This window comes from Thunnus maccoyii, chromosome 4 (assembly GCF_910596095.1).
Source record: "Thunnus maccoyii chromosome 4, fThuMac1.1, whole genome shotgun sequence".
Lineage (NCBI taxonomy): Eukaryota > Metazoa > Chordata > Actinopteri > Scombriformes > Scombridae > Thunnus > Thunnus maccoyii.
Window position 1 is genome coordinate 22,690,019 of NC_056536.1, and position 22,559 is coordinate 22,712,577.

The 22,559-nt window shown below is 36.6% G+C and overlaps 2 protein-coding genes across 5 annotated transcripts in view; one reads left to right on the top strand and one right to left on the bottom strand.

Annotated features, from left to right (window-relative positions):
* zmp:0000000926 (ataxin-1-like) overlaps positions 1-22,559 on the bottom strand; it is an 89,546-nt gene that overhangs the window by 62,616 nt on the left and 4,371 nt on the right. The gene's annotated exons all lie outside the window — the stretch shown is intronic.
* LOC121895716 (cadherin-2-like) lies at positions 54-21,750 on the top strand. Its single transcript, XM_042409139.1, has 15 exons — positions 54-119; positions 1,633-1,704; positions 2,013-2,193; positions 13,490-13,557; positions 14,164-14,283; positions 14,387-14,852; positions 14,979-15,154; positions 16,449-16,580; positions 16,697-16,879; positions 17,483-17,801; positions 17,913-18,071; positions 18,171-18,395; positions 18,503-18,762; positions 20,801-20,809; positions 21,469-21,750. Exons 1-15 carry the CDS (start codon positions 54-56, stop codon positions 21,748-21,750), a joined length of 2,718 nt encoding a protein of 905 aa, XP_042265073.1.

A 22,559-nucleotide genomic window follows, 5' to 3' on the forward strand; every position in this document is an offset into this window, starting at 1 on the left:
TTTACTAGGCTATGCTTGTGATAAAGCTTTATTAATTTGCTCTTTTCAACAAGATGTATCAGATGCCTGCAGTAAATACCCAGGACATGAATGCCTACAAGAGTGCAGGGCTCATGCAGGTGAGTAACAGGACTTTGAATAATTTATGTTTCCTTTATGTGTTTGAGCTTCTTTAAGACAAACGACTATGAAGATTTAGAGGAATGTTTATAACAGCAGGACTTAAATGACTGAATAAACAAACAAGTGTCTTGTGGTGCATGCAAATATGACCTAAAAATATACAGCTTGTTGCTGTCCTCTACTATGCTCTTCCACCCTGATTTAACCTTAACGTATAGTCCCTACAGACTAACTCTAACATGGTATCAGCGGGCAGGCAGCATCAAAGAGAAACTCTCCGAAGCCATGGAGGGCAGACCATGGTGAGTGGTTACAGCTGTGTTTACAATAACTGCCTCTGATGAGTGAGTTTAACATTGTATTTGTGAGCTCTGTTGCTCTGATAGGTGTGTTTTGAAGAGAATGCTTGCTTGAATCCACAAGAGGGTGCCACAACCTGTATTTTAATGTTACGTGAGCAGCACCTGTTTTCTACTGTCTGTGAAACACATACTGAGTATCAGCAGGAGTTTTTTTCCCGGTCCCCTTTGTTGAGTGTTAATCTGAAGACATCTGAAAAACCTGTTGACTGATTTAAAAAATACATGATCGACAGGCAGATTTCTTAAAATTATTTAGAGATTTTGGAGAATTTTTTATTTTTGCAATTTTTTCATGATAAATTATTTGCATGAAAACATGGTACATGTGTCTAATAATTGTCTATCCTTATGCATATGTTGATAAATTTTAGTGTATTTGTTTGCACATTAAAAATATAGCAGCAATGTAAATCTAGCAGAGTAAAAGAAATAACTTACACAGATACATTCAAATACACACTAATATTTCAATCAACCCTCATTTATATTTTATAAATGATAGAAAAATTTCACAAATACAGCAACTGTCAATAAGCATGTAGCAGTATTACGCACACGTCTCCAGATAAAATCAAGTAAAGCTAGTGAGGACTGAATCAGTGTTACTTTCCTTTATTTCAGTACTCTACGTGGACTGCAAATACCAGGACAAATACCTACCAGGTAAGTGGTGCTTTTCATTCATTTTAATATCTCTTAGTAAGTAGTAAAATACAAATATAGGGCTTTATCATCGGTTAGTCTTCCGATTTTTAAGAATGCCAGAAAATAGTCAAATATTCCTATCATTGTTCCAATATGATAGTCTCTAATAGCTCATATTGTCCAACAGTCCAAACCCAAAGATATTCAGTTTACTATTATATGTGACAAATATTCATAAAATACTATGAATATTTGTATTTAAGAAGCTGGAGAAAGCAAATGTTTGCAATTTTTACTTGAAAGATTGTTTGAAAAATAACCAAAGCTAAAATTATTAATTTTGCAAATGAATTTCTATTGATTAACTAATCATTAAGTTCCTATATAAAGTATAAACCTCTTTGATTGAATTGTATACACTTTCTTCTGTATATACAGTGCATATTATTTTGACTATATACTGTTTTTGACTATACTGTATGATCCTCCTTGCTGTTAACAGGGAAGCTCATCAAGGTACCAACGCTCTTTCAGCTTGCGGTCAAATCAACACATTGCAGATCACATCGACAGGGTAAGAGATGTTGTCTCACACCACACAGAGCTAAACACAGGTTTAGTACATGAATGCGTGATTATTCAATAAACTGCACTGGCTGCACTAATTGGCGGACAGACCACAATCCTGCTGCAGTGAACTGGATTAAATTAATCTTCATGTATATAACATGGATGAGGATAAAATTACTGAGTTTTTTTTTTTTTTTAAAGAAATGAAAGAATAAGTTAAGTGCCATGAATATAACATTATACACCTAGACTGAATGTCTTTTTAGATGTTTTTAGGTAATGAAATCTATTTTTAACTCCTAAATTCCGCAGAGACTGCAAACGATTGATGGAAACCATGTAGACCACCCGGTGTACCAACCCTATGAATATGCCTACGAGGGACAGGGCAGCAAATGCCAGTCACTGGACGAACTGTCACTCAGCAATTTGGGAGATGATGTTCAGTTTCTGGATGATTTGGGGCCAAAGTTCAAGGCCTTGGGAGCCATCTGTAACCAGACAATTCAAGAAAAAAACATACAACTTTGAAGGGCAAAGCTGAACTGGGATGTTTTGGGTTTTTTTTCCCAAGCAAGTCTCTCTTCACTTCTTGTTTGTGATTGTGATTATGGACTGATCTCACTGGAACCTTGGAGAAAATATATACCACAATGGTTGGATTTTTTACTTTTTTTGGGTACATTTTGGACTTAAGCATCTCATATATTCAGAGCCAGGCATTGTATACTGGCATCTATCCACGAAACAAGAATTATGTAGTAAAGGCTGTATTTTGCTTGCTTGCGGATGGAATTATTGCACTGCCCAAACTGTCATGCACTGGCTGTTTTGAAATGTTTTGTTTTGACAGCGACTGGGTGTGCTTGGTTTTTACTTTGCTATTTTAAGAGTGATTACTGCCATGTCTCAGTGCTTTTAACAGCACGTCGTTTCTAGTTCTGGTGATTTTGTAAGGTCAGTATTATATGTCAAGACACACATGTATCTGTGGAAAATCTGTAGATATTTCATAGTTCAACAACTGTATATGTTTCCTAAATAACTCCTGTCGTGCTTTATTTTTTAATAATGATTTTTGCCTCTGTTTTAAACATGTATTCCATTAGTAAAACAAAGTGAAATGTGGTATTTGGGTTAAATATTTGCCATTACTAACAGATATGGTGGTGGAGATCTTTGGGGCAAAATCTTTTTACTAGTATTAGGTGTGGGGGAGAGGGGTGTTACAGTATAATTAGTACAATTCTATGTAGGACGATACTATAATATAACATCACAGTTTCATTTTTAATCCCTGTAATTACTTGTATTAAATTCTTTTTTTACACTTGCACACTACTAACTGAACCCAAAGATCGTGACATGAATTGCAGAAGAGGGAGAGGTTGTCAGCGAGGGAGTGGTGGCAGCATAAATGTCATGCAGCTTGTCAGGAGGGTAGATAGCTCAGTTGAAGCGACTGTTTTCTTACCCCGCATATAATTCCTGCGATAATCCCACCTAGTATTGTGTAGTTTACTTGAGCCAGTGCCTGAGAACTCTTTTCAAAACTGATGACAGCATCGGTCTATGGTGTAGGTATAAAGACTACATGTCTAAATGATGTTTGTGTCATGTCCATTTCCTATCATCAACTCCCTATGTCAGAGCCAAAACAATATTCAGTCTGGGTGATTTTATTTGAGATATGTTTTGATATTTTGCCTCCCTTGGCAGAACTTGTTTTTTGATTAATGTAATGTGTGACAAGGGACTCAACGCATGAGTCAACACAAAACATTAGTGTGTATAGCTCAGCGTCATCAGCAGTGACGGCAATACATGGATGTGTGTGTTATGTGCTGTAGAGGTCAAGATATTTTTTTATTTGTCTCCATGGGGAAATTTGTTTTGGACTCTACGGTGGAGTTCCACAATAAATTAACAAATAAACAGCACAGACTAACAACACAAGGTGATGAAGGTGTTGAAAGTGCAAAAGAAAAAAGGAGATTGTGCAGGGTGAATGTAAGCTGTAGAGAGGGAGAGAAAGAGTACATGGGCCAACTTTTTCTTACCTGGAAGGCCCAGGTGAACTAAACCACCTGAGTTGTCTGACATTTCATATCAATAACTCTTTGTGTCAGTGCAAAACCAATCTTCAGCCTGTTTGATTTCATTTGAGATATGTTTTGATGTTTTGCCAATGGTTCAATTATCTCAGGTACAGACAGCCTTCAGCTCCAATTCCCCGCACCCAACAACCTGAAATCATGAGGAGCACTTTAAGAGCGAGAAACCTACTAGCAATCGATGCAGATAAATTGCAAGCAACAGCTGCATGAAAAAAACTGATGCATACTGATGCATGGAAAAGATTTGATGAGAAGAGATGGACACCCTTTTTAATATATATATATATTAATTAATATTAATATATATATATATATATATAAAGGGTATAAAGACTAAACCTATCTCAACACAGCAGTTTGGTCTTTGCAGTAACAGGAAAGTGAGGAACAGATAATAGTGAGGAATATGGTCAGTATGGAATGAGGTTCAATCACTGACCCGAAAGTACACATCAAAATGTTGACAAAGCAAATAATTAAAAATGCTCTGCCTTCACAAAATTCCAGCAACCTAATAAAACTGGAATTACCAAATAAGCACTAAAAAAGTAGAAAACCCAAAGGTTCCTCTAAAACAAAATCTCACTAGCCAACCCAAACATCTCAAGATGCCTATACGCAAGAGACGTTACCTAGCTACAACACAACTCACACAAAACAAAAGCAAATCATGAGCTGTACTGCTTATTAACAAAGCTGCTAAACCAAGAGCTCAACAAACACAACAAAACCGTTAAGCTTAACAAAGTCCTTATTGCCAGTTATTCTAGTTCCTCACCTACTAAATCAAGTTCTCGGAGGCATACCAGGTCTGAGCCTAGTCAACAATGCAACACACAAGACCAGACAAAGGCTCTTACTTTTAGAATGGTTACAAACCCCACAAAGAAACACTGGGACATGAGCAATGGTGAAATCAAGGATGCCACAATAGAGCCCAGCCCTATCTAACTAATCATACCAACTAGCTAACTAGTTCCTAACCCCTGTCTTCCTACAGATACTTGTGGAGGATACTTATGCACTGACTCCACCGGAACTAAAAGGCAACCAGAAAAATGGTGACCCTAAGGGAACCAGGGAAATGCTCCCTAGATATTGGGCCTCATGCAAAAACATTATTGTATTCTTATCCTAAAATGACACTTTTAAAATCCCTGTCAGGATTAGCAACAAGTAGTCACAGGAAAACATTATTATTAATTGTTTCTCTTTGCCCCCAGTACCCTCTCCTTTAGCTCCTTCACCACCAGTCTGTGCCACTGGCTGCCCCTCCTGCCCTGCCAGAGAGCCGAGGTGTCAATTCTGAAAATCTAATCATTATTAAACCAATCAGTTTATCTCTTCAAATCCCAACCAGAGTTGTCCTACTGAATGTGAGGTCCCTATCAAATAAATCATTTATATGTCAAGACATTATCTCCTCTAATAAGCTGGATATGTTTTTCGTCACGGAAACTTGGCTAAATACAGATATTTGGGGGGGGGGGGTTGCTGTAATCTTTAGGAATATTTTAACTTGCTCCCCTGCTTCCTTTGGTGCCTTCTCTACCTTCTTAGTGAATTTTCTGAGCTCCTTTCTGTTGTCATATCAAGATATGACAGGCTTTTAATTTTAGGTGATTTTAATATACATGTCTGCTGTCCTACCAATACACTGGCTACAGATTTTTTGCATCTTATTGACTCTTTTAACCTAGTGCAATCTGTGACCTGCCCAACACATGTTAAAAATTATACTCTGGACTTAGTCCTTTCCTATGGCCTTTCGCTTAGCAATTGTGTTCTATGTGACATCTGTGTGTCTGACCATAAGGTTATTTTATTTGACACTCAGTTTCCTCTATCCATACCAAAACTGCCTGCCACAACTCACTCCCATATAATCAACTCTACCAAACCCATCCTGTTTTCCAGTGCCTATAGTGCTGATTCCACATTCCCAGTTATTGAATCCTCTGCTACCCGTTTAAATACTAATGAACTAATAGACCTCTCCCATAAGTCTTGTTTGTCTATCCTAGACTCTACTGCCCCTTTTAAGACTAGAGCTAGAAAGACAAAAGCAGATCCCTGGCTGAATGAATCCACACGCTCTAAAAGAAGGGATTGCCGGAGAGCAGAGCATAAATGGATAAAGGATGGACTGCATGTCTCCTATGACATCTATAAGGAGCTTCTCATTAAGTACCAATCCTCTGTTAAAGATGCCAAAGCAAAATACCTCTCAGATATCATCACTAAGAGCAGTCATAACTCCAGGATCCTGTTTAGATAAACTCTGTCATTAACCTCTCTGCTTGCTGCACTACAAATTCAAATCAGCTGTGAGCAGTTTAAGGATTTTTTTATAAATAAAATTGACAGCATTAGGTCAAATATTTCTCACTAGCTATTGAGGACTCTCCTGTTTTTAATCTTTTCCACCCTGTCTCTTTACCCCTGCTTGTTTGCATAATTGCAGGCAGGAAGCCTACTAGCTGTCAGCATGATGTAATTCCAACAAAGCTTATAAAATGATTTTAACAGTTCTCTAACCACAGGCACAGTCCTTTTAATCACCCTTTTGTGCTGTGGATGCTGGTAAATGCTCCATCTTAATTCTTCTAGATCTCAGTGCAGCCTTTGATACTGTTGACCACACAATTCTCCTGGATTGCTTGCAACGCTGGGTCGGGCCTCTCTGGATCCGCCCTTGATTGGTCCCACTCTTACATTTCAAACAGAATATCAACTGTTTCCATCAGCAGCTCATCCTCCACACCTGCAAATATTTCAGGGTTCAGTTTTAGGTCCTCTTCTTTTCTGTCTTTACATGCTCCCATTAGGAAGAATCATCCAAACTCATTACAAACACTTTTCACTGTTATGCAGATGATACTCAAATCTACCTACCCCACAATTCCCAAAATCAGGCTGATGTAACTAAATTACAAAACTGTCTCTAAGACATTAAAGACTGGTTAGCCCATAACTTCCTTCAATTAAATGAGGACAAGACAGAGATCATAATCTTTGGCCCCCCCACATCATACCACTGTTATTACTCAGAACCTCAATAACCTCTCCACCTACATAGTGACCTAAATTTCAACAAACAGGTAAATTCCATTGTCAGGTCCAGCTTGCCCCTACTTATATCTCAAAACTTCTCACTCCTCTTAGCACCGCCAGACCCTTCAGATCCTCCCACTGTGGCATGTTGGCTGTGCAGAGGCCATTAGACAGGCTTTTTTCCGTGAGGTTTGCTCGTATGAGTGTTCCAAATCAGATTCACCAAACTCTCTTGACTGCCAGAACTTGTCATAAATGGCTCATTTTAGCCTGATGAATGTCAACTGTTCATGAATAGGTGTGTGTTCATGCGATGTTATCAATAGCGTAATCCACGTCCCTAAAATTGCCATATTAGGCTCCATTTGAGTAAATTGGCAGCCATGAGGATGATGATATGGTCAACAGAATATAAACTCTAAATTAATTAAGCAGGATTCAAGATGTTTATTGTCACTGCGGATATACAAGTAGCCTACAATTGAAACAAATGTTTCTGCCCTTGTGAAGAAAGGCAGAGATGATCTATTCATGACTTGTAGGACAGGTTTGGGCCACTCATAAAATCACTGAGAAAATTGATCAATGTCACAACTAAGCAATATTACACAGAAGGGTGCGCTTTACAGTCATTGTTAGCACAACAGTGATGCGGGCAGGAACGAGGCGCTTCCGCCTACAATTGTGTGAAATACTCTGGTTGAAAGGCTTCATTAGTGTACAGTAATATATATAGGTTAGGCAGAGATGATCTATTCATGACTTGTAAGACAGGTCTGGACCACTTGTAAAATTATTGAGAAAAATGATCAATGCCACAAATTTTCTTAAATCACTTGTATGTACCTCTTAAGAACAAATCTCTTACATACCAGTGGTTTCTGCATGAGGCCCATTGTCCTTACCCACATTCTCTGTCACACTAAAGTGAAAACAATAAACTGGTTGAGATCAACCACATCAGCCTACAGAGGGGATACATGGCCCCTACAAACTAAAATGTGTCCATAGTCACCAATTACATACACCAGTGCTGACCTTAAAGGATAGGTTGACAACTTTTCAACTCTGTTTTAAAACAACAGTCAGGTGCCCGTATGAACACTGAAAGAGGTTTTCCTCGCTGTAATCATTCCTCCTGTTCATACTGGCTATCAAAAGATCCCCTTCAAATGTGCTTTCAATGTATCTGCCACAGTTCCAGTCTTTTTAGCATAAATTTCCCTCTTTCTGTTTCCTTGGACAGTGTTTCCCTGTTGAGCTGCAGTGGAAGTATAGTAACAAAAAGAGGGACTTTGGCACTAAAAAGACTGTAAAATTGAAAGATATCTACTTGATTTGACTAATTTGGACGATTTCATATTAGCTTCAGATAAACTTAAAAACATTTTTGCACAGAAGGAGGCCTGTTTTCATTGAATTTTCACTTGTGATGGAATATTTTAATGGCCAGTATGAACAGGAGGAATGACGGCAAGAAAAACCTATTTCAATGTTCATTTGGGCACCTGACTATTGTGAACCCGTCCTTCTTCAAAAGAAATGGGTTTGCATACTACACAACTACATAAAATACTTGCATGATGCTCCCAAAAATAATCCACAATGCTAAATACTAAAGGCAATTTACACAGCTAAAAAGTGCTTAAACTCAATTTAGCATTCACAAACCAAATTAGTCACTAACCACATTGGTCAATAACACTGACTGTCTAATTCAACCAACCGAGCCGCAATTTGTAACATAAGGCTGGAGTGCGTGTATATAGGTCAGCAATGAAGGCAATGCATATATGTGTGGGTTACAGTATTTGCTGTGGAGGTGCTGAAAGTGCAAAACCAAAAGAAAAAAAAAAGGGTAAATGCCTGCTGAAGGAGAGGAGAGTAAGGCTGAATCCCAGTATCCACACTTGACAGCACTTGCAGACTTGCAGACTCGGCTGCATTCCTGGGAAGTCTGCAAGTGCTGCAGGATGTACAAATCCACCTTCCATTATGTCCCCAAGGGAGACCACCTTAAGCAGACTTTCTGTGGACTTCTATAGAGTCCGCTCATTGTTCAGACTTCACGCGGCTTTGCTCTGAAAATGATCCGTAATCCACAGCAATATGGAAGTGAAGATGTTTTATCAATAATAAAAAAAATCATCATCATCATCATATGTAACATATTTACTTTAGTAGAAATTTGTACTTTCATTTTTGTTTTATACGTTTATTGCATAAGTTGTTAATAACAAAATCATAAAGAACCATTCAGATAAACTGTTTGTCACACTAGATACAGCTGTGCAGCAACAGGACAGCAAAGAGGTAAAACACAGAGAGTAATATGCAAATTTACATTTGATATCAACAACTCCCTGTGTCAGTGCAAAAACAATCTTCAGCCTGTGTGATATGTTTTGATGTTTTGCCTCTCTGATCCTTGTGTAGCTTTGGCTGAAAGGCGGTAGCAGAGCTTGTTTTCTGATTAATGTACATAATACATTTTAAGTGTAGCACAGAAAGTAATAATAAAATAACCACAAACTTGCCAACCAGCCCTTTAACCCCGTATGTCTGTGAGTGAGTGAGTGACTGAGAGAGTAATGAAGTTACACCACTGGTCGGATAGCTGAGTGTGGGAGTTTCCCCAGAAAAATGGTTCAGTGCAAACAGTATCTATTACATCATCAGGGAGTGTTTACAGTCATGTTCCCAAGCTCTCAACGAGACTGAGTGCCTGTTAGACCCGAGTGTAGCTCATTCTCTGCAAGACTGAGAGGGAACGTAGCCCCAAAATAAGTTTCAAAAACACACATTTACCGACCGAAGCATCTCACACAGAGGCTCCGACACTGAGAGCACCAAACCGCAGAAGGTCCGCGGACACAGTCACGTTTCACACAAGCAACACACTGTATTGGGGTTGTTTACACTCAGCATTAATGATTGACTTGATAGTTACTGCATTAAAACTATTTTTCAGGTTGTGGGTAAGTGAAATAATATTATTAATTAAATATATATAAATATATATAATATTATTAATATGCTGTACACATATGTGTACAGCACCTTGAGTTACAAATACAGTATGAAAAGTGCAGTACAAATAAATAAACTTAAACTTACACAAAAACAAACATTTTAAAAATGCTGCAATGTCCATGTCTGATGGTAACCAGGCAATGTACAAATCAAATTTCATACACGGTCCAGCCATGTACTAGGTTTTGACCCAGGTTTGTTGGGTGTTGTCCATTTACAGTTCTTATCTTTTTCCCTGAGAAGTGATAGCATCAGGACTGCTCGTAAATGGTTTGGAACTGCCTTTCTTTATTGCAAAATGTCCCACCCAGGTTTGTACGATGTTGGCAGGAGTGTCTCACTCACTCAACTAAAATGATTCATGTGACATACGACGCTTCCTTTGATTTCCTGCGTACATTAGATATATGAGTCATTCTCACTGTTGCAGTGGAGCAATAATGAACTACGTGGGCTCAGTAGATTTATGCCCACAAATCTAATCAGCAAATTTGTTATCTTAATGTATAATTTATCTCTTATATACATAATAAAAAAACATATTATACCACAGTTCTGTTTTTAGCCTTATCGCTTGTTTATTGTCTACAACTACAAGTGATCTCTGAGCCTTTCATTTCTGTTTCTGCTGCAAATTGCTCAAATGGTATGTAGTAATAAAAGTGCATAACAGAGGTGGTGAAACATTCCTCTGTATGGCATCTTATGGAGACACATCCAAAAAACGCTTCTTCATATTATAGCAAACAAAGCTTATGGAACTCACAGACGGGAGGCCAGTCTGAGGGTAATTTTGTTGTCAGTCAGCATATTTCCAGTACTATCACAAACAATACAGACAAAACACATGATCTTTTTAAAACAAATGAGATACACAACGATGAACTGAAAATAACAAATATAAGCAAGCACCAATAAACAAAACAAAGGGTTGACGAACACTAAAAAACACAAGAGCATGAAAGTAAGTCAAAGTAACTCTACTAGTAACTCTAGTAAGTCTACTGTCAACTAATCACAGAAGGAACAAAGTCTTTATTTAATCTTTATGAATAAAATGCCATTTTATTGCTGTAATTGATTGATTGACATTTGTAGTTTTTTCCATATCCGATCTCTTCAATATTTAATTCCTATCCACATAAAAACAAAGTTTTTCTCTCTATTTTATAAAGAAAGTGCCATGCCAAACTGTATTAAACTGCATGAAATAAAGCATATTTTATTCCATGTCTAATTTTTATCAGGAAAAGAATCCAGTCTCAACTGCTACAGGCAGGAATACTTTCCCAAATTTAACATGTGTGCTGTATTAAAAGAAAAAAAATGCCCTCATATAAAATCAATTGCTAATTGTGTTGGTATAACTGTCCCAAAACTGTGCTCAATTCATATGTTTTAAGGGAATAACAATGAGGACAAAATCAGTCCTAAAGCCAGATCGATGACGATAACTAAAAAGCGAGTCAGGACAAATTTATTTGTGTAGTCTGATGCTATCTCAATGGGCTTTACAAGAGCAGAAAAATGCCCCGACACAAGCTCACTAAACCAAAAGTGTGAGAAACTTGGCTTTGAAAATGAAAATAGGCTTCAGGTTTTTTTTGAGCAGAATATAATAATGATAAATAATAATAGTCACACACATACATGCAATGTAGTCTACTCTGTACACACCAAGGCTGAACCTATAAGCTCCTATATGTAAACAAGTCAAAAGGTATGTTTTTCTCTAAAACCATGGAACAAACCTCCTAATGCTGATATTCTCATCAAAGGTGAAAAGACTGACATAGTCACTGATTTTAAATATCTTGGTGTGACATTGGATCCAAATTTGAACTTAAAGAAACATGTTAAAAAAAAAACCAGTTAAAACCATAAAGTACAACTTAGCAAATTTTAGACATGTTAGAAACTGTCTCTTTGGACGCAGCCAAGATTTATGCATGCTATGATTCTTTCCCATATGTCTTATTGCATCACATGTTGGGGGCAGGCTGGAGAAACAGCCATAAAACCTTGAGTCCTTATACAAAAAAACTCAAAAAGCCAATGCATTTCCATCACTGTAGGGTACTGGAGAAATTCAATTTACTAAGCTTTGAGAATTTTAGATTATTCTCAAATTTGTGCCTAGTTTATAAAATTTTAAATGGTTTGGTCCATCCTCCACTATGTGACTTTCTGAACACTTGCTCAGTAAGTTCTATTAGATCCTCCAGAATATCCTCTGTACAAAATTGTACCATACCATTTTGTCACACTACATTTGGGCAGTCAGCTTTCTCTGTGAAAGCCACAACTCAGTGGAATGCCCTACCTGATTATATGAAGAACTGTAGTTCCATTAATACGTTCAAAACCAAATTAAAAAATCTACTAAAAGCCACTCAGCTCTGTAACCACTGAATCTAAATTTCATCTATGGTCTTCTCATTAACGCAAATAATCTTTCTTTTAATTTGACAAGTTTACATTATTAATTTCTAGTTGCCATTGGGGGTGTATGTGATGTGCTATTGTGTGTAGTTTTGTATTTTGTATGATGTGTTCTGTGTGTTTTTTGCTTTGTACTGTTTGTTATTGTGCTGTTATATGTTTTAATTGTAAGGGACTGCAGATGAAAATTAGCTTGAAGCTAAATCTGGCACAGTACATCAAATGTCAACATTTATATTTCATACTGTACATGATCCCATTAAATAAAATACAACATATACCTGTGGTACATTGAGGCTTTAGCATAGCTTGCCTGAAGTTCACGGAGAACCACAGTGTTCACTATCAAATACAATGAAATCTTATTTGATCGTCGTTTTTTAACAGTAGCAGAGTTTAGTGCAGGTCATTTTGATTTCCACAGGCTGTCTGCTCATTCAGACCAAAGCAAGAGTCAATCACATGGCTCTGTTCTTTTGTTTTGTAAAATTTAAACAGACTAAAACTAGATTTAGAATTAAAAATGCTTGAGTTAAATAGAAATGACCTGCAATAAACTGTGTTATTTTGAAAAGAAGTAGCAATAACATTTCATAATATTAAGCATTTAAAATGTATCATTTTTAAAAATTCAATGGTATATATTATATAATATTATATATTATATCATGAAATGTATCATATATTTTATATAATATGTTTTGTTTGTAATATGTGTTTATTCATTGAATATATAGCTCAGAAAGTTTTATTTGCTCATTTAATGTCAAACAATTTGGATCTCTATAGTTGCTAGCAAGCTAACTGCTTTTAAAGCACATTTAAAACCTACTCCAGCAAAGCTAACTGCTTTTAAAACACCTAAAAAATAAAAATAAAAATATTCACCTTAAAAAACCTACATTGAGATTAACTTTTTCTTATGTTGCATCTGTGTGATTTTAATTTATTTTATTTATTTGACTGTGATCTGTGTTGTTTTATTCATGCTTGCTTTCTTTTACCAGTTTGCACATTGTGAAGCACACACACACACACACACACACACACACAATAGTTTGTACACATCTAGCTGCTGTGAAGTGTCTCAGCTTTCAGCTAGGATCCTGTAAGGCTCATGTGAGGTAATTTGTTGTGACGTAGGCCCTCCCACTCGCAGGTATACTGCAGCCAATGCCCGCACTGGCATGCAGTCGTGCTTGGACTCAAGTGTATTTAAGGAATAGTCTATTATCTGAGGGACTAATATCTATAACAACTCATCATCTGGATACAGAATGGAGACAATATACTTAAGTTTTTTCATGATGCTGGTAAGGACTTACTTTATTTTTTGTGGCAGTCTTTCTGGACAGAAGAATTAAGCTTACTCACACATAGTTCTGCCTTAAATTCCAACATGACTGATTGTTTTTAGAAACTATGTTTACATCCAACAGATGACATTATTACATAAATGAGGACATACAGGTTTATTATTTTAACCTGCAAGGTAAAATTTTATATCAATAAACTGAAAGAACAATATACAAATGGGAGCTCTTTTTTCTGATTGTAAATATTCAGAACTGCTATAAAAGTATAGCAATTTAGAAGTTACAAATCCAATATTTATCAATTATTCTAAAAATTTTGCTCAATCATAATAAGAACCATTGCAGCAGATGCAGGTTATGTCAGTTAACAGGTTACATCTTATCCATTTGACCTATACAGAGGTGTTCTGTTAGAGCTGTAATGCATACAAATAAAAACTAAAGTGTTTATAAATAATAATAGTAACATACAAATTGTAATGCAATGTTTGTTTTGTGCAGTGTTTGGGGGTCCACCGGTCTACTTCAGAAATTTTGCAGCGACAAAAAAGAAACTGGATCATAGAGTCCTTTAATATTGATGAAGGCAATACAAAACCTTACCCATATCATCTGGGCAATGTGAGTATCAAAGAATCACAATGCATGGTTATGAACAGCACATAATTATGATGCAGAAAGATTATTACAAAAGTTGCTGCTGTTGTGTTTTGACTCCCTACAGATAAAAAAAGAGAATAACCTCACCCTTTTCAAGATAAGTGGTCATGGAGTTGATGAGGAACCCTTAGGAATATTACGAATCAACGAATTCACAGGAGAGATTACTGTCCATGGCCCTGTGGACTATGAGAAATACCAAACTCTTGAGGTTAGAAGGAGTTCACTAAAATGGCATTGTTACAACAACCTCCTGGAAAGCATAAAGGATGTTTGTGTGTGTGTGTGTGTGTGTGTGTGTGTGTGTGTGTGTGTGTGTGTAATTGGGCAGTGGAGAATGGTGGAGGGTTTAATTATTTTGCATTGTTTTGCTTTTGCATCACAGGTGAAGTTTCAGGCGTTTGATAGAGAGAATCATTTGTTGGACACACAGCTGGGCATCGAGATAATAGTTAAAGATGCAAATGACAACCCTCCAAAGTTTGACCGTAAAATGTACGAGGTCACCATAAAAGAGTCCACATTACAAGGTAATTTCCTGATGTAATCTCTACAACTATTATTATAAAGTGGTAATTTACACAAATTAAAATTGTTCTGCAAGTCACAATGGCCAAAAATATAATAAAACAAAAAACTTTTTCTGATGCTGACAGGCACTGAAGTGATCACCATTAAAGCAGAAGATGACGACTCCGATAAGATTAATAAAATGTTTGATTTGAAAATAGTCTCAGTCATTCCTCAGCAACAAGACCTGAAGTTCTACATAACCCAGAAAGCTGATGCTCAAACTGGAACCATTTCATTTTACGGGTGTCTGGACCATGAGGTGAGAGGAGTCGTTGCTTGATGGCATGATTCTCAAACCAAAAAAATATAATCTGTTGATCTTGGCACTTTCATCTCCTTAAAGGCAGAATGAGTAGGATTTTCTTAAAAAAAAAAAAAAAGTATAGACTCATACAAAAATAATCCCTCACAATCATCACTTATGACCCACTAGATGTGTGTGGCGGTGTCTGTATCTGCAGAGACCCTGCCCTCTGCCTGTATTTTCTTATTTTGCTGTGTTTGGGACATTTCTGGGTGTCAGCCTTTAGGCAGTGGGTGCATAGCCCCTAGCAAATAACAGCGCACAAGGTGTGAGGTCAGGACTCTATAAACACGTAGTGATGGGGGACCTTATTAGTCAGGTAGGGCTGTGCAATATGACAATATATATCGTGTGACGAGAGAAAAATGTCTATTGTTTAATATTTTTTTTATTTTTGTCTATTGGCAACATTTTTCGTTATTTATAGTCTGTCCATCTTTTGCATGGATTACATCGATAAATTACTCTTCTTGGCTTCTTACTCATGAAGCTTTTATTGCACTTCCAGTAACATAATGAGTTTAGTTGCTGTCAACTCTCCAACTCTCTACTGCTCTGTTTCTACACTGCTGCACTGCACACATGCTGAGAAAGAGCAGAGAAGCAGAGAAGCAGAGAAGCAGCGAGACAGCGACCGTAAATGACTTATGTTATTTACCTAATTTATGTGCACTTGTTTAATTTCAGCTCAGTGTGAGAGTCTCTGCTGCGTTTTGCTGTCATTTATGGTCACGCTACTCTCCTCTGCTCTCTACGATTCACCGCGCGTGGGGCTGAGCCCTCTGTGTGCGTGTGCTGCACACACAGGAGAGACAGTGACGCAGGTGAAGTACTGGAGTTGACGACAACTACACTTGTTACGTTGCTGTAAGTGCAATAAAAGCTTTGGGAGTAAAAAGCCAAGAAGAGTAATTTAATTTAATCCACACAAAGGATGGACAGACAGCGGTGGGAGATGGAGGGGACGGACCAACTATTTACGCATTGAATTAAAAATGCGTTATATCGAGATAGGCATTGTTATCAGGATATGAAATGACCTATATAGAGATATGAGATTTTGCTCATATCGTCCAGCCCTACAGTCAGGGGGCATGCGCTTCTGGTGTCATTGAGCCGGGGAGGAGAGACCAACTTTGAATGTTGTATTTACAAACTGCAACCGACAAATCCTACTCATTCTGCCTTTAAATTTAAAATAACTTGTCTAAAACAAATGCATTTGACCTGCATCTTTTTAATTTGTCAGAAAGCAGAGAAATACACCATTTTAGTAGAGGCCAAAGATCGTGGAGAACCACAAAAACTTTCAAGCACCTGCACTGTTATAATCAATGTAGAAGATGGAAATAACCACCCTCCTGTGATCACAGGACAAACTGTGAGCAAGCACTGTATTTCTTTCAATTACCTCAAGTAAGGCAAGCAGCAGCAGCTGTTGTCTAGAATACAACTGTCTCTTTTCATAATAAAGGTTTCATTTATTTTGCACCCCAGGGTCCTGGAAAAGTTAAAGAAGGACAGGAAAATGTCCTTGTTTCACGTCTGAAAATTACAGACGAAGACACCAAAGGCACAGCAGCCTGGAGAGTGAAATATCAAATCCAAGGAGACACAAACAACAACTTCAGAATCACTACTGATCTTGAGACAAATGAGGGACTACTGTATGTGGAAAAGGTATTTAAAAAAATGCATCAGAACATCACAAACTCTTAGAACATCAGTGCAATTTAGTATCTTCAAAAACCATTAGAGAAAAAAAGAACCAGATATAATACGCACTTTCAGTCACAGTTTACAGTGGACTTCAAGTCCTGAATATGCTGTACAGTACTTGATGTCTGCCCTTCAGATATCATGCAGTATTAATTTTATCAACATCTACATCCTATATGCATCCATTTCAGCCTCTAATTTTTCCTTCAGACATTATTCTCTTTAAATCAGTGAACCTCATAAATTCACTCTCCGAAAATCAAAACAAATCTTTGTTTTGCACTTTTAAGTTTTTAGCCTCTGACAAAATGTGTACTAGCAGTGCTAACACATCCTAAGGAGGGGGTGAGACTTAAAGGAATATTCTTGGATGTGGTAATTAATACATATTTCTAGATTTTAGTACTACATTGCAGAAATTGCAGACTACCATCTACTACTATAACATTTTCTTATTTACTTTATGGCTTTTTGTACTCTTGTGGTATGTGATGGTAAGATACATTGTGGCATGAATTTCAATCTTTGTCTCAAACAACCATTCAATATTTACTTTTTTTACAGCCTCTGAACTATGAAGACGGTGCTGAGAAGAATGTGACTGTCATTGTAGAGAATGACATCCCTTATTTCTCATGTGAAGTGGTGAGTCGCAGCGCCACTGGTCTTTGGAAATTAATCACTTTTAGTGGTGTCACTAGTGGTGGTGCGTCTTTGACAGGGCAGGCACGAGGTTTAACCAGCCTCCTTGTGACAATTACTGTCGAGGATGTCAATGAGTCTCCAATCTTTGACAAACCTTACAAACAAATTAAACTGGTTGAGAATGTTGCTGCGGGACTGTACCTGGAGACATTTACAGCTAGAGACCCTGATGTCAAGAGTGCAAACACTTTTGTGTAAGTCATGAACATACTAGCCACATGTCCATCTTAAAAGATAACAAGATTCTAAATTAGTACGTCAATAAATAAACTGAAAATGTCTAACACAGCGCGTGTATGTTTCAGATACATGAAAGGAGAGGATCCAGCTGGCTGGGTCACAGTGGACCCTGTGACTGGAACAATAACCACATTAAAGATCATAGACCGAGAGTCATCCTTTGTGAAAGACAATATCTATAAAGTCACAATATATGCTGTTGACGATGGTAAGTAATGGATGACTATTTACATATTTTATATGTTTTAAATCACAATCTCTTAATCACATTACTGAAAACTTGCAATACATGTTTTTTTGTCACCAGGTAAACCTCCAATGACAGGCACTGCAACGCTCAACATCTTTATTAGCGATGAGAATGATAATGCTCCATCCCTGACTGTAAGCACAATTGACATGTGCCAATCTAGTGGGTCCTCTCTGGCCAACATCACAGCCTTGGACCCGGATGGAGATCCTTATGGTGGACCTTTCTTCTTCAAGCTAAGTGGTGATGTTCAGGGCAAGTGGAAGGTTGACCCTGATAAAGGTGAGCACTTGAGGTTAAAGCATAGCCAAGATTATTTAACTCACAAGTCTATGTCTAGTTTATACAATATGTCACAATGAATTTTAACCGACATTCTGTATGTGCAGGCTACTCAGTCAACCTGGTGAAAGAGAACACTGTTCATTCAGGATACCATGAGTTGTTGCTGGAAGTGTCTGACCGTCAGGGTGTAACTGCTGTCCACAACCTGTCAGTCACTGTGTGTGACTGCTTAGATGCAGCGAGGCCAAACTGTCACGTCCGCAAAGTTACTGGCTCCGAACCAGGAGGAGGAGCATTTGTAGTCATTATTTTCGGCATGCTACTATTTGCAGGTAGGCGGCATTCCCATAATAAACGGATTAGTGATTAAGAACACCTTATTTTGGAGTTTGAAAGTTGAAAAAAAAACAACATATAAAATATATACAATGCATATAAATATAATAGAGTTTTAAATTTTGTTCATGTGCTCTTCCTCAGGTAAAAAATAATAGCCTTATTTAGGGCATTATTCTGTATGATTTGAGCTGCGTGTGTGCTCTTTGTATCCCAGGTTTTCTACTTTTGGCTTTTCTGGTGTCATGTGAGAGACCCTTACCCTTACCCTTCCCAGATGACAGTTCAGGACAACATCTGATTAAATGTAACACTGAGAAGCCTGGAACTGACTGCAAAGTAAATACTTTTGTTACAATATTATCTGTGTTTGAGTCATACTATAGGGTAATACAGACTATTTGTTTTTTCTTTTTCTTCAAGTTGAATATTAAGGTCAAAAGTTAAATGTGCTCCAGTCTATTAGAATTTTTTTTTTCTGATTGTTAAGAGGTGTGCATTTTACAGCAGAAGGAATTTAGTCTGCAAAATAAGGGAACTAAAACTGTGACTTGTAAAAAAAAAAAATTAAAAAAAATCTGTTTTAAAATTTTAAACAGGTGATGTTTGAGCTAAACCAAGGACACAGTTGCGGCAAGAAACAAACAAATATATACCCAGGCCAAATGAGGCGGGTACGTATACTGTATACTGATATACTGTAAATATTAGATATACTCTCGATGAACTTAATAACACCCTTATAAAACACATTTTTTGTAATCTGCTATGTATAATGAAAAAATGGACACTAATCAATTTTTTTTCAGTTACTGATGTGTGGTGATAACTTGACTTGAAATTACTTTTTTGCAGTTAATCCCTATGCCAGCATCTGGGACAGCAATACACGGCACTGAATTCATAATAGGGCAAGATCAAGGGGACTATTTGCATAGGGTAAAGAAATTATTATTATTATATATATGTTAAATATGTTAAATTTGTGTATTTATTTATCTATAAATATATATATATCTATTATATATATATATATATAATGTATGTATGTATGTATATGTGTATATATATATATATATATACACACACATATATACACATTTGTATATGTATTTATTTATTTATTTGTATATTAATTCATTTACTTATTCATTTATTCACACATTTTTATCTATTTTTTTATTTATTCATTTATATGCATACTGACTGACTGGGGGTGGACTCTGCCCTGCAATTGGTGGCTGAACTTGAATCTACTGCTTTTGCCTAATTCAGGATGGATCTTAATGAAATCTTGCATGCCACAATGGTAGATATGTTGCTTTTTTACATCTGATTGAGCGCTTCGCTGAACGAACTGAAATGATATCGGCCCTGACTGACATAGAAATGAATGAAGCTATGTTCACGATCCCAGATCCTGCTGGGTCTGTTATACTGTTCATTCACCAATCAGGCTTTAACCCGCCCCCTGATTTTTAAGGGATGAAGTTGAGACATTTATTTATTTCGCTGCAGCAACTTACACTATGGATAAATAAATGTATATATATAAATTTAAAAAAAAAATATAAATAGATAAATAAATGTGTGAATAAATGAATAAGTACATAAATAATTTAATATACAAATGAATGAATGTATAAATACACAAATACATTAACATTTATATATTTATTTAAGCATTTCATTATACAATTATTTGTGTATTTATATATTTGGTTTTGGCCCTTAAAACCCACCATATGATATAGCTTATTTCTCTGTGCCATTGACCTCCATTGTTGTCCAAAAGCAGTAAGCCACACCCTTGTTATAGGTGACATTTCTTTTTATTTATGTTTTCAGTCGAACCAAATAAGCTCAGGAATGGAAGCCACGGATAGGATGGTAAATTTGGTTTTGGTTTTTTCATAAGATTTGTTGGCAACTAGAATATATAGAATATCGCCAGCCTTATCCTTTAACATTATTCTTATATTATGTTGTAGTGACAAATGGAGACTAATTAGAATTATTTCAAAAGTGATGTGTTGTAATGTCTCAACATGTTTTTTTTCCCCCAGGTGATATCAGTAAGTGGAGCATCACAAGACTGTTCAAAAAGCCACCTGTCCCAAAGTAGAAGCCTAATGGAACAAAGGTTTACCTACGGCAATATGCATAGGGTACTGAAAAAAATATTTATATATTATTATTATTGAAACTGACTAATGCTCAATCAAGTTTAAAGAAGCAGATGTCAATAATTTTACCCAGCCATGAAATTTTGCAGTTCATTCAATTCTATCATATTTCAAAAGTTGCCACAATGTATTTATTCATCAGCGAAATGCTTAATTTTGCAGTCAATGGATGTATCATCGACCATGGCCTCGAGACAGCATAGAAACTCTACTGGCAGGGTACTGCAATCTAAACTATAACCTCTTTTCCTGTGATTTCTTTCCCTCACATATCCATACAGTTAAACTACAAATGATTGTAAGTTATTTAAAACAACTGAATTCATCAAACTATCTATTCTGACTTCCCAGGCTTGGATGGGACACAGTGACTATTCTGAATATCAAAGAACTGATGCTATCCAACAAGAAATCCTGCTCAAAGTACTAAATAAGGTAATGAGTAATGCTGTTTCTTTTTATTAATGTATTTTAATCATTTATAAGTTCTATTGTATTCTAATACCACTGTATTCCATCCTTTTCTTTTTTTGTCATCTGTATACTAGATGTTGTACACTCTCCAGGCACCAGGAGAGGAGCTGGGTGATTACGCCCCTCATGTGTATGCTGAGGAAGGAGACATAGAGACCAATTTTGAGGTTGATGCCATTTCCATCCCTGATATTCCCTTTGACCCAGACTTGGACCTGGACCTGGATTTGAAGTTCAGTACTCTGGCCAAAATCTGCATGGCTAATGTCAGCACTGCCTACAGTGAAAAAAACTTCTATGTAATAGAAAAACATCAGACAACAGGTCTGATCCAGGTGGAAAGTCAACTAAAATGAAGAGCAAACCTTCCACCACATTTGCAAATTATGTGTAATTCTATTTTTATATTCATGAATTGGAAAGGTTACCTGAATACGGTATAAGGTGCTTTTAGCATAATCCTTAGTTATGCTACTTTTAGCAATACTATAAAAATTAATTCATCTTCTCTAGATTCTGTATCTGTCAATGATGTTGGGGACAAAAAATGAATGACTATGTCTGAGAAAATATGGGAATTAGCACTTTCTTGTACCCATAATTGATCAGCAAACGCCACATATGGGTTGCTACAGTTCAAAGCAATTAATAGTTTCCACTATTCATAAGTAATTTTACCAAAATCGTACTCTTGAGGGTCTCTACTTTATGATAGATAGAAAACTGTTACATTTATTTTGGGATTGTCCGGTGTAACACTCATTTTGGTAAAATATTTTTTATATGTTTGTATGTTAATATATAGAGCAGGACTGCCTTTCCTCACTAAGACTATGATACAAGCAGTGTTGATGGTGCACAGGGAATTGTTTCTTAAAGGCTGGAAATTATGAAATATTTTCTGTTATACATGCAAAAAAAAAAAAAAAAAGCTTTTTAACAACTTGAATTTTTGGATTAAATGGGAGAAATCTTGGGAATCTTTACTGCAATGCCTGAAGACAAACTGAAGGTACATATTTTCATTTATAGCTTTTTGATAATCGCTGTGTGTTCAAAGTCAGGCGCTGAGGTTCTGACAGTGTGATAAGGATGATGTTTTTATGTTCACTTATCATTATAAGATAGGGGACTTTATTCTCTAGAGGTCACAAATAGTTAACAA

Coding starts and splice junctions, on each gene's coding strand:
- LOC121895716 (XM_042409139.1), top strand. CDS start 54: ATGTATCAGATGCCTGCAGTAAATACCCAGGACATGAATGCCTACAAG. Junction 1,705..2,012: donor TTGCAGATCACATCGACAGG/GTAAGAGATGTT, acceptor TAAATTCCGCAG/AGACTGCAAACGATTGATGG. Junction 17,802..17,912: donor TAGAGACCCTGATGTCAAGA/GTGCAAACACTT, acceptor TGTCTAACACAG/CGCGTGTATGTTTCAGATAC.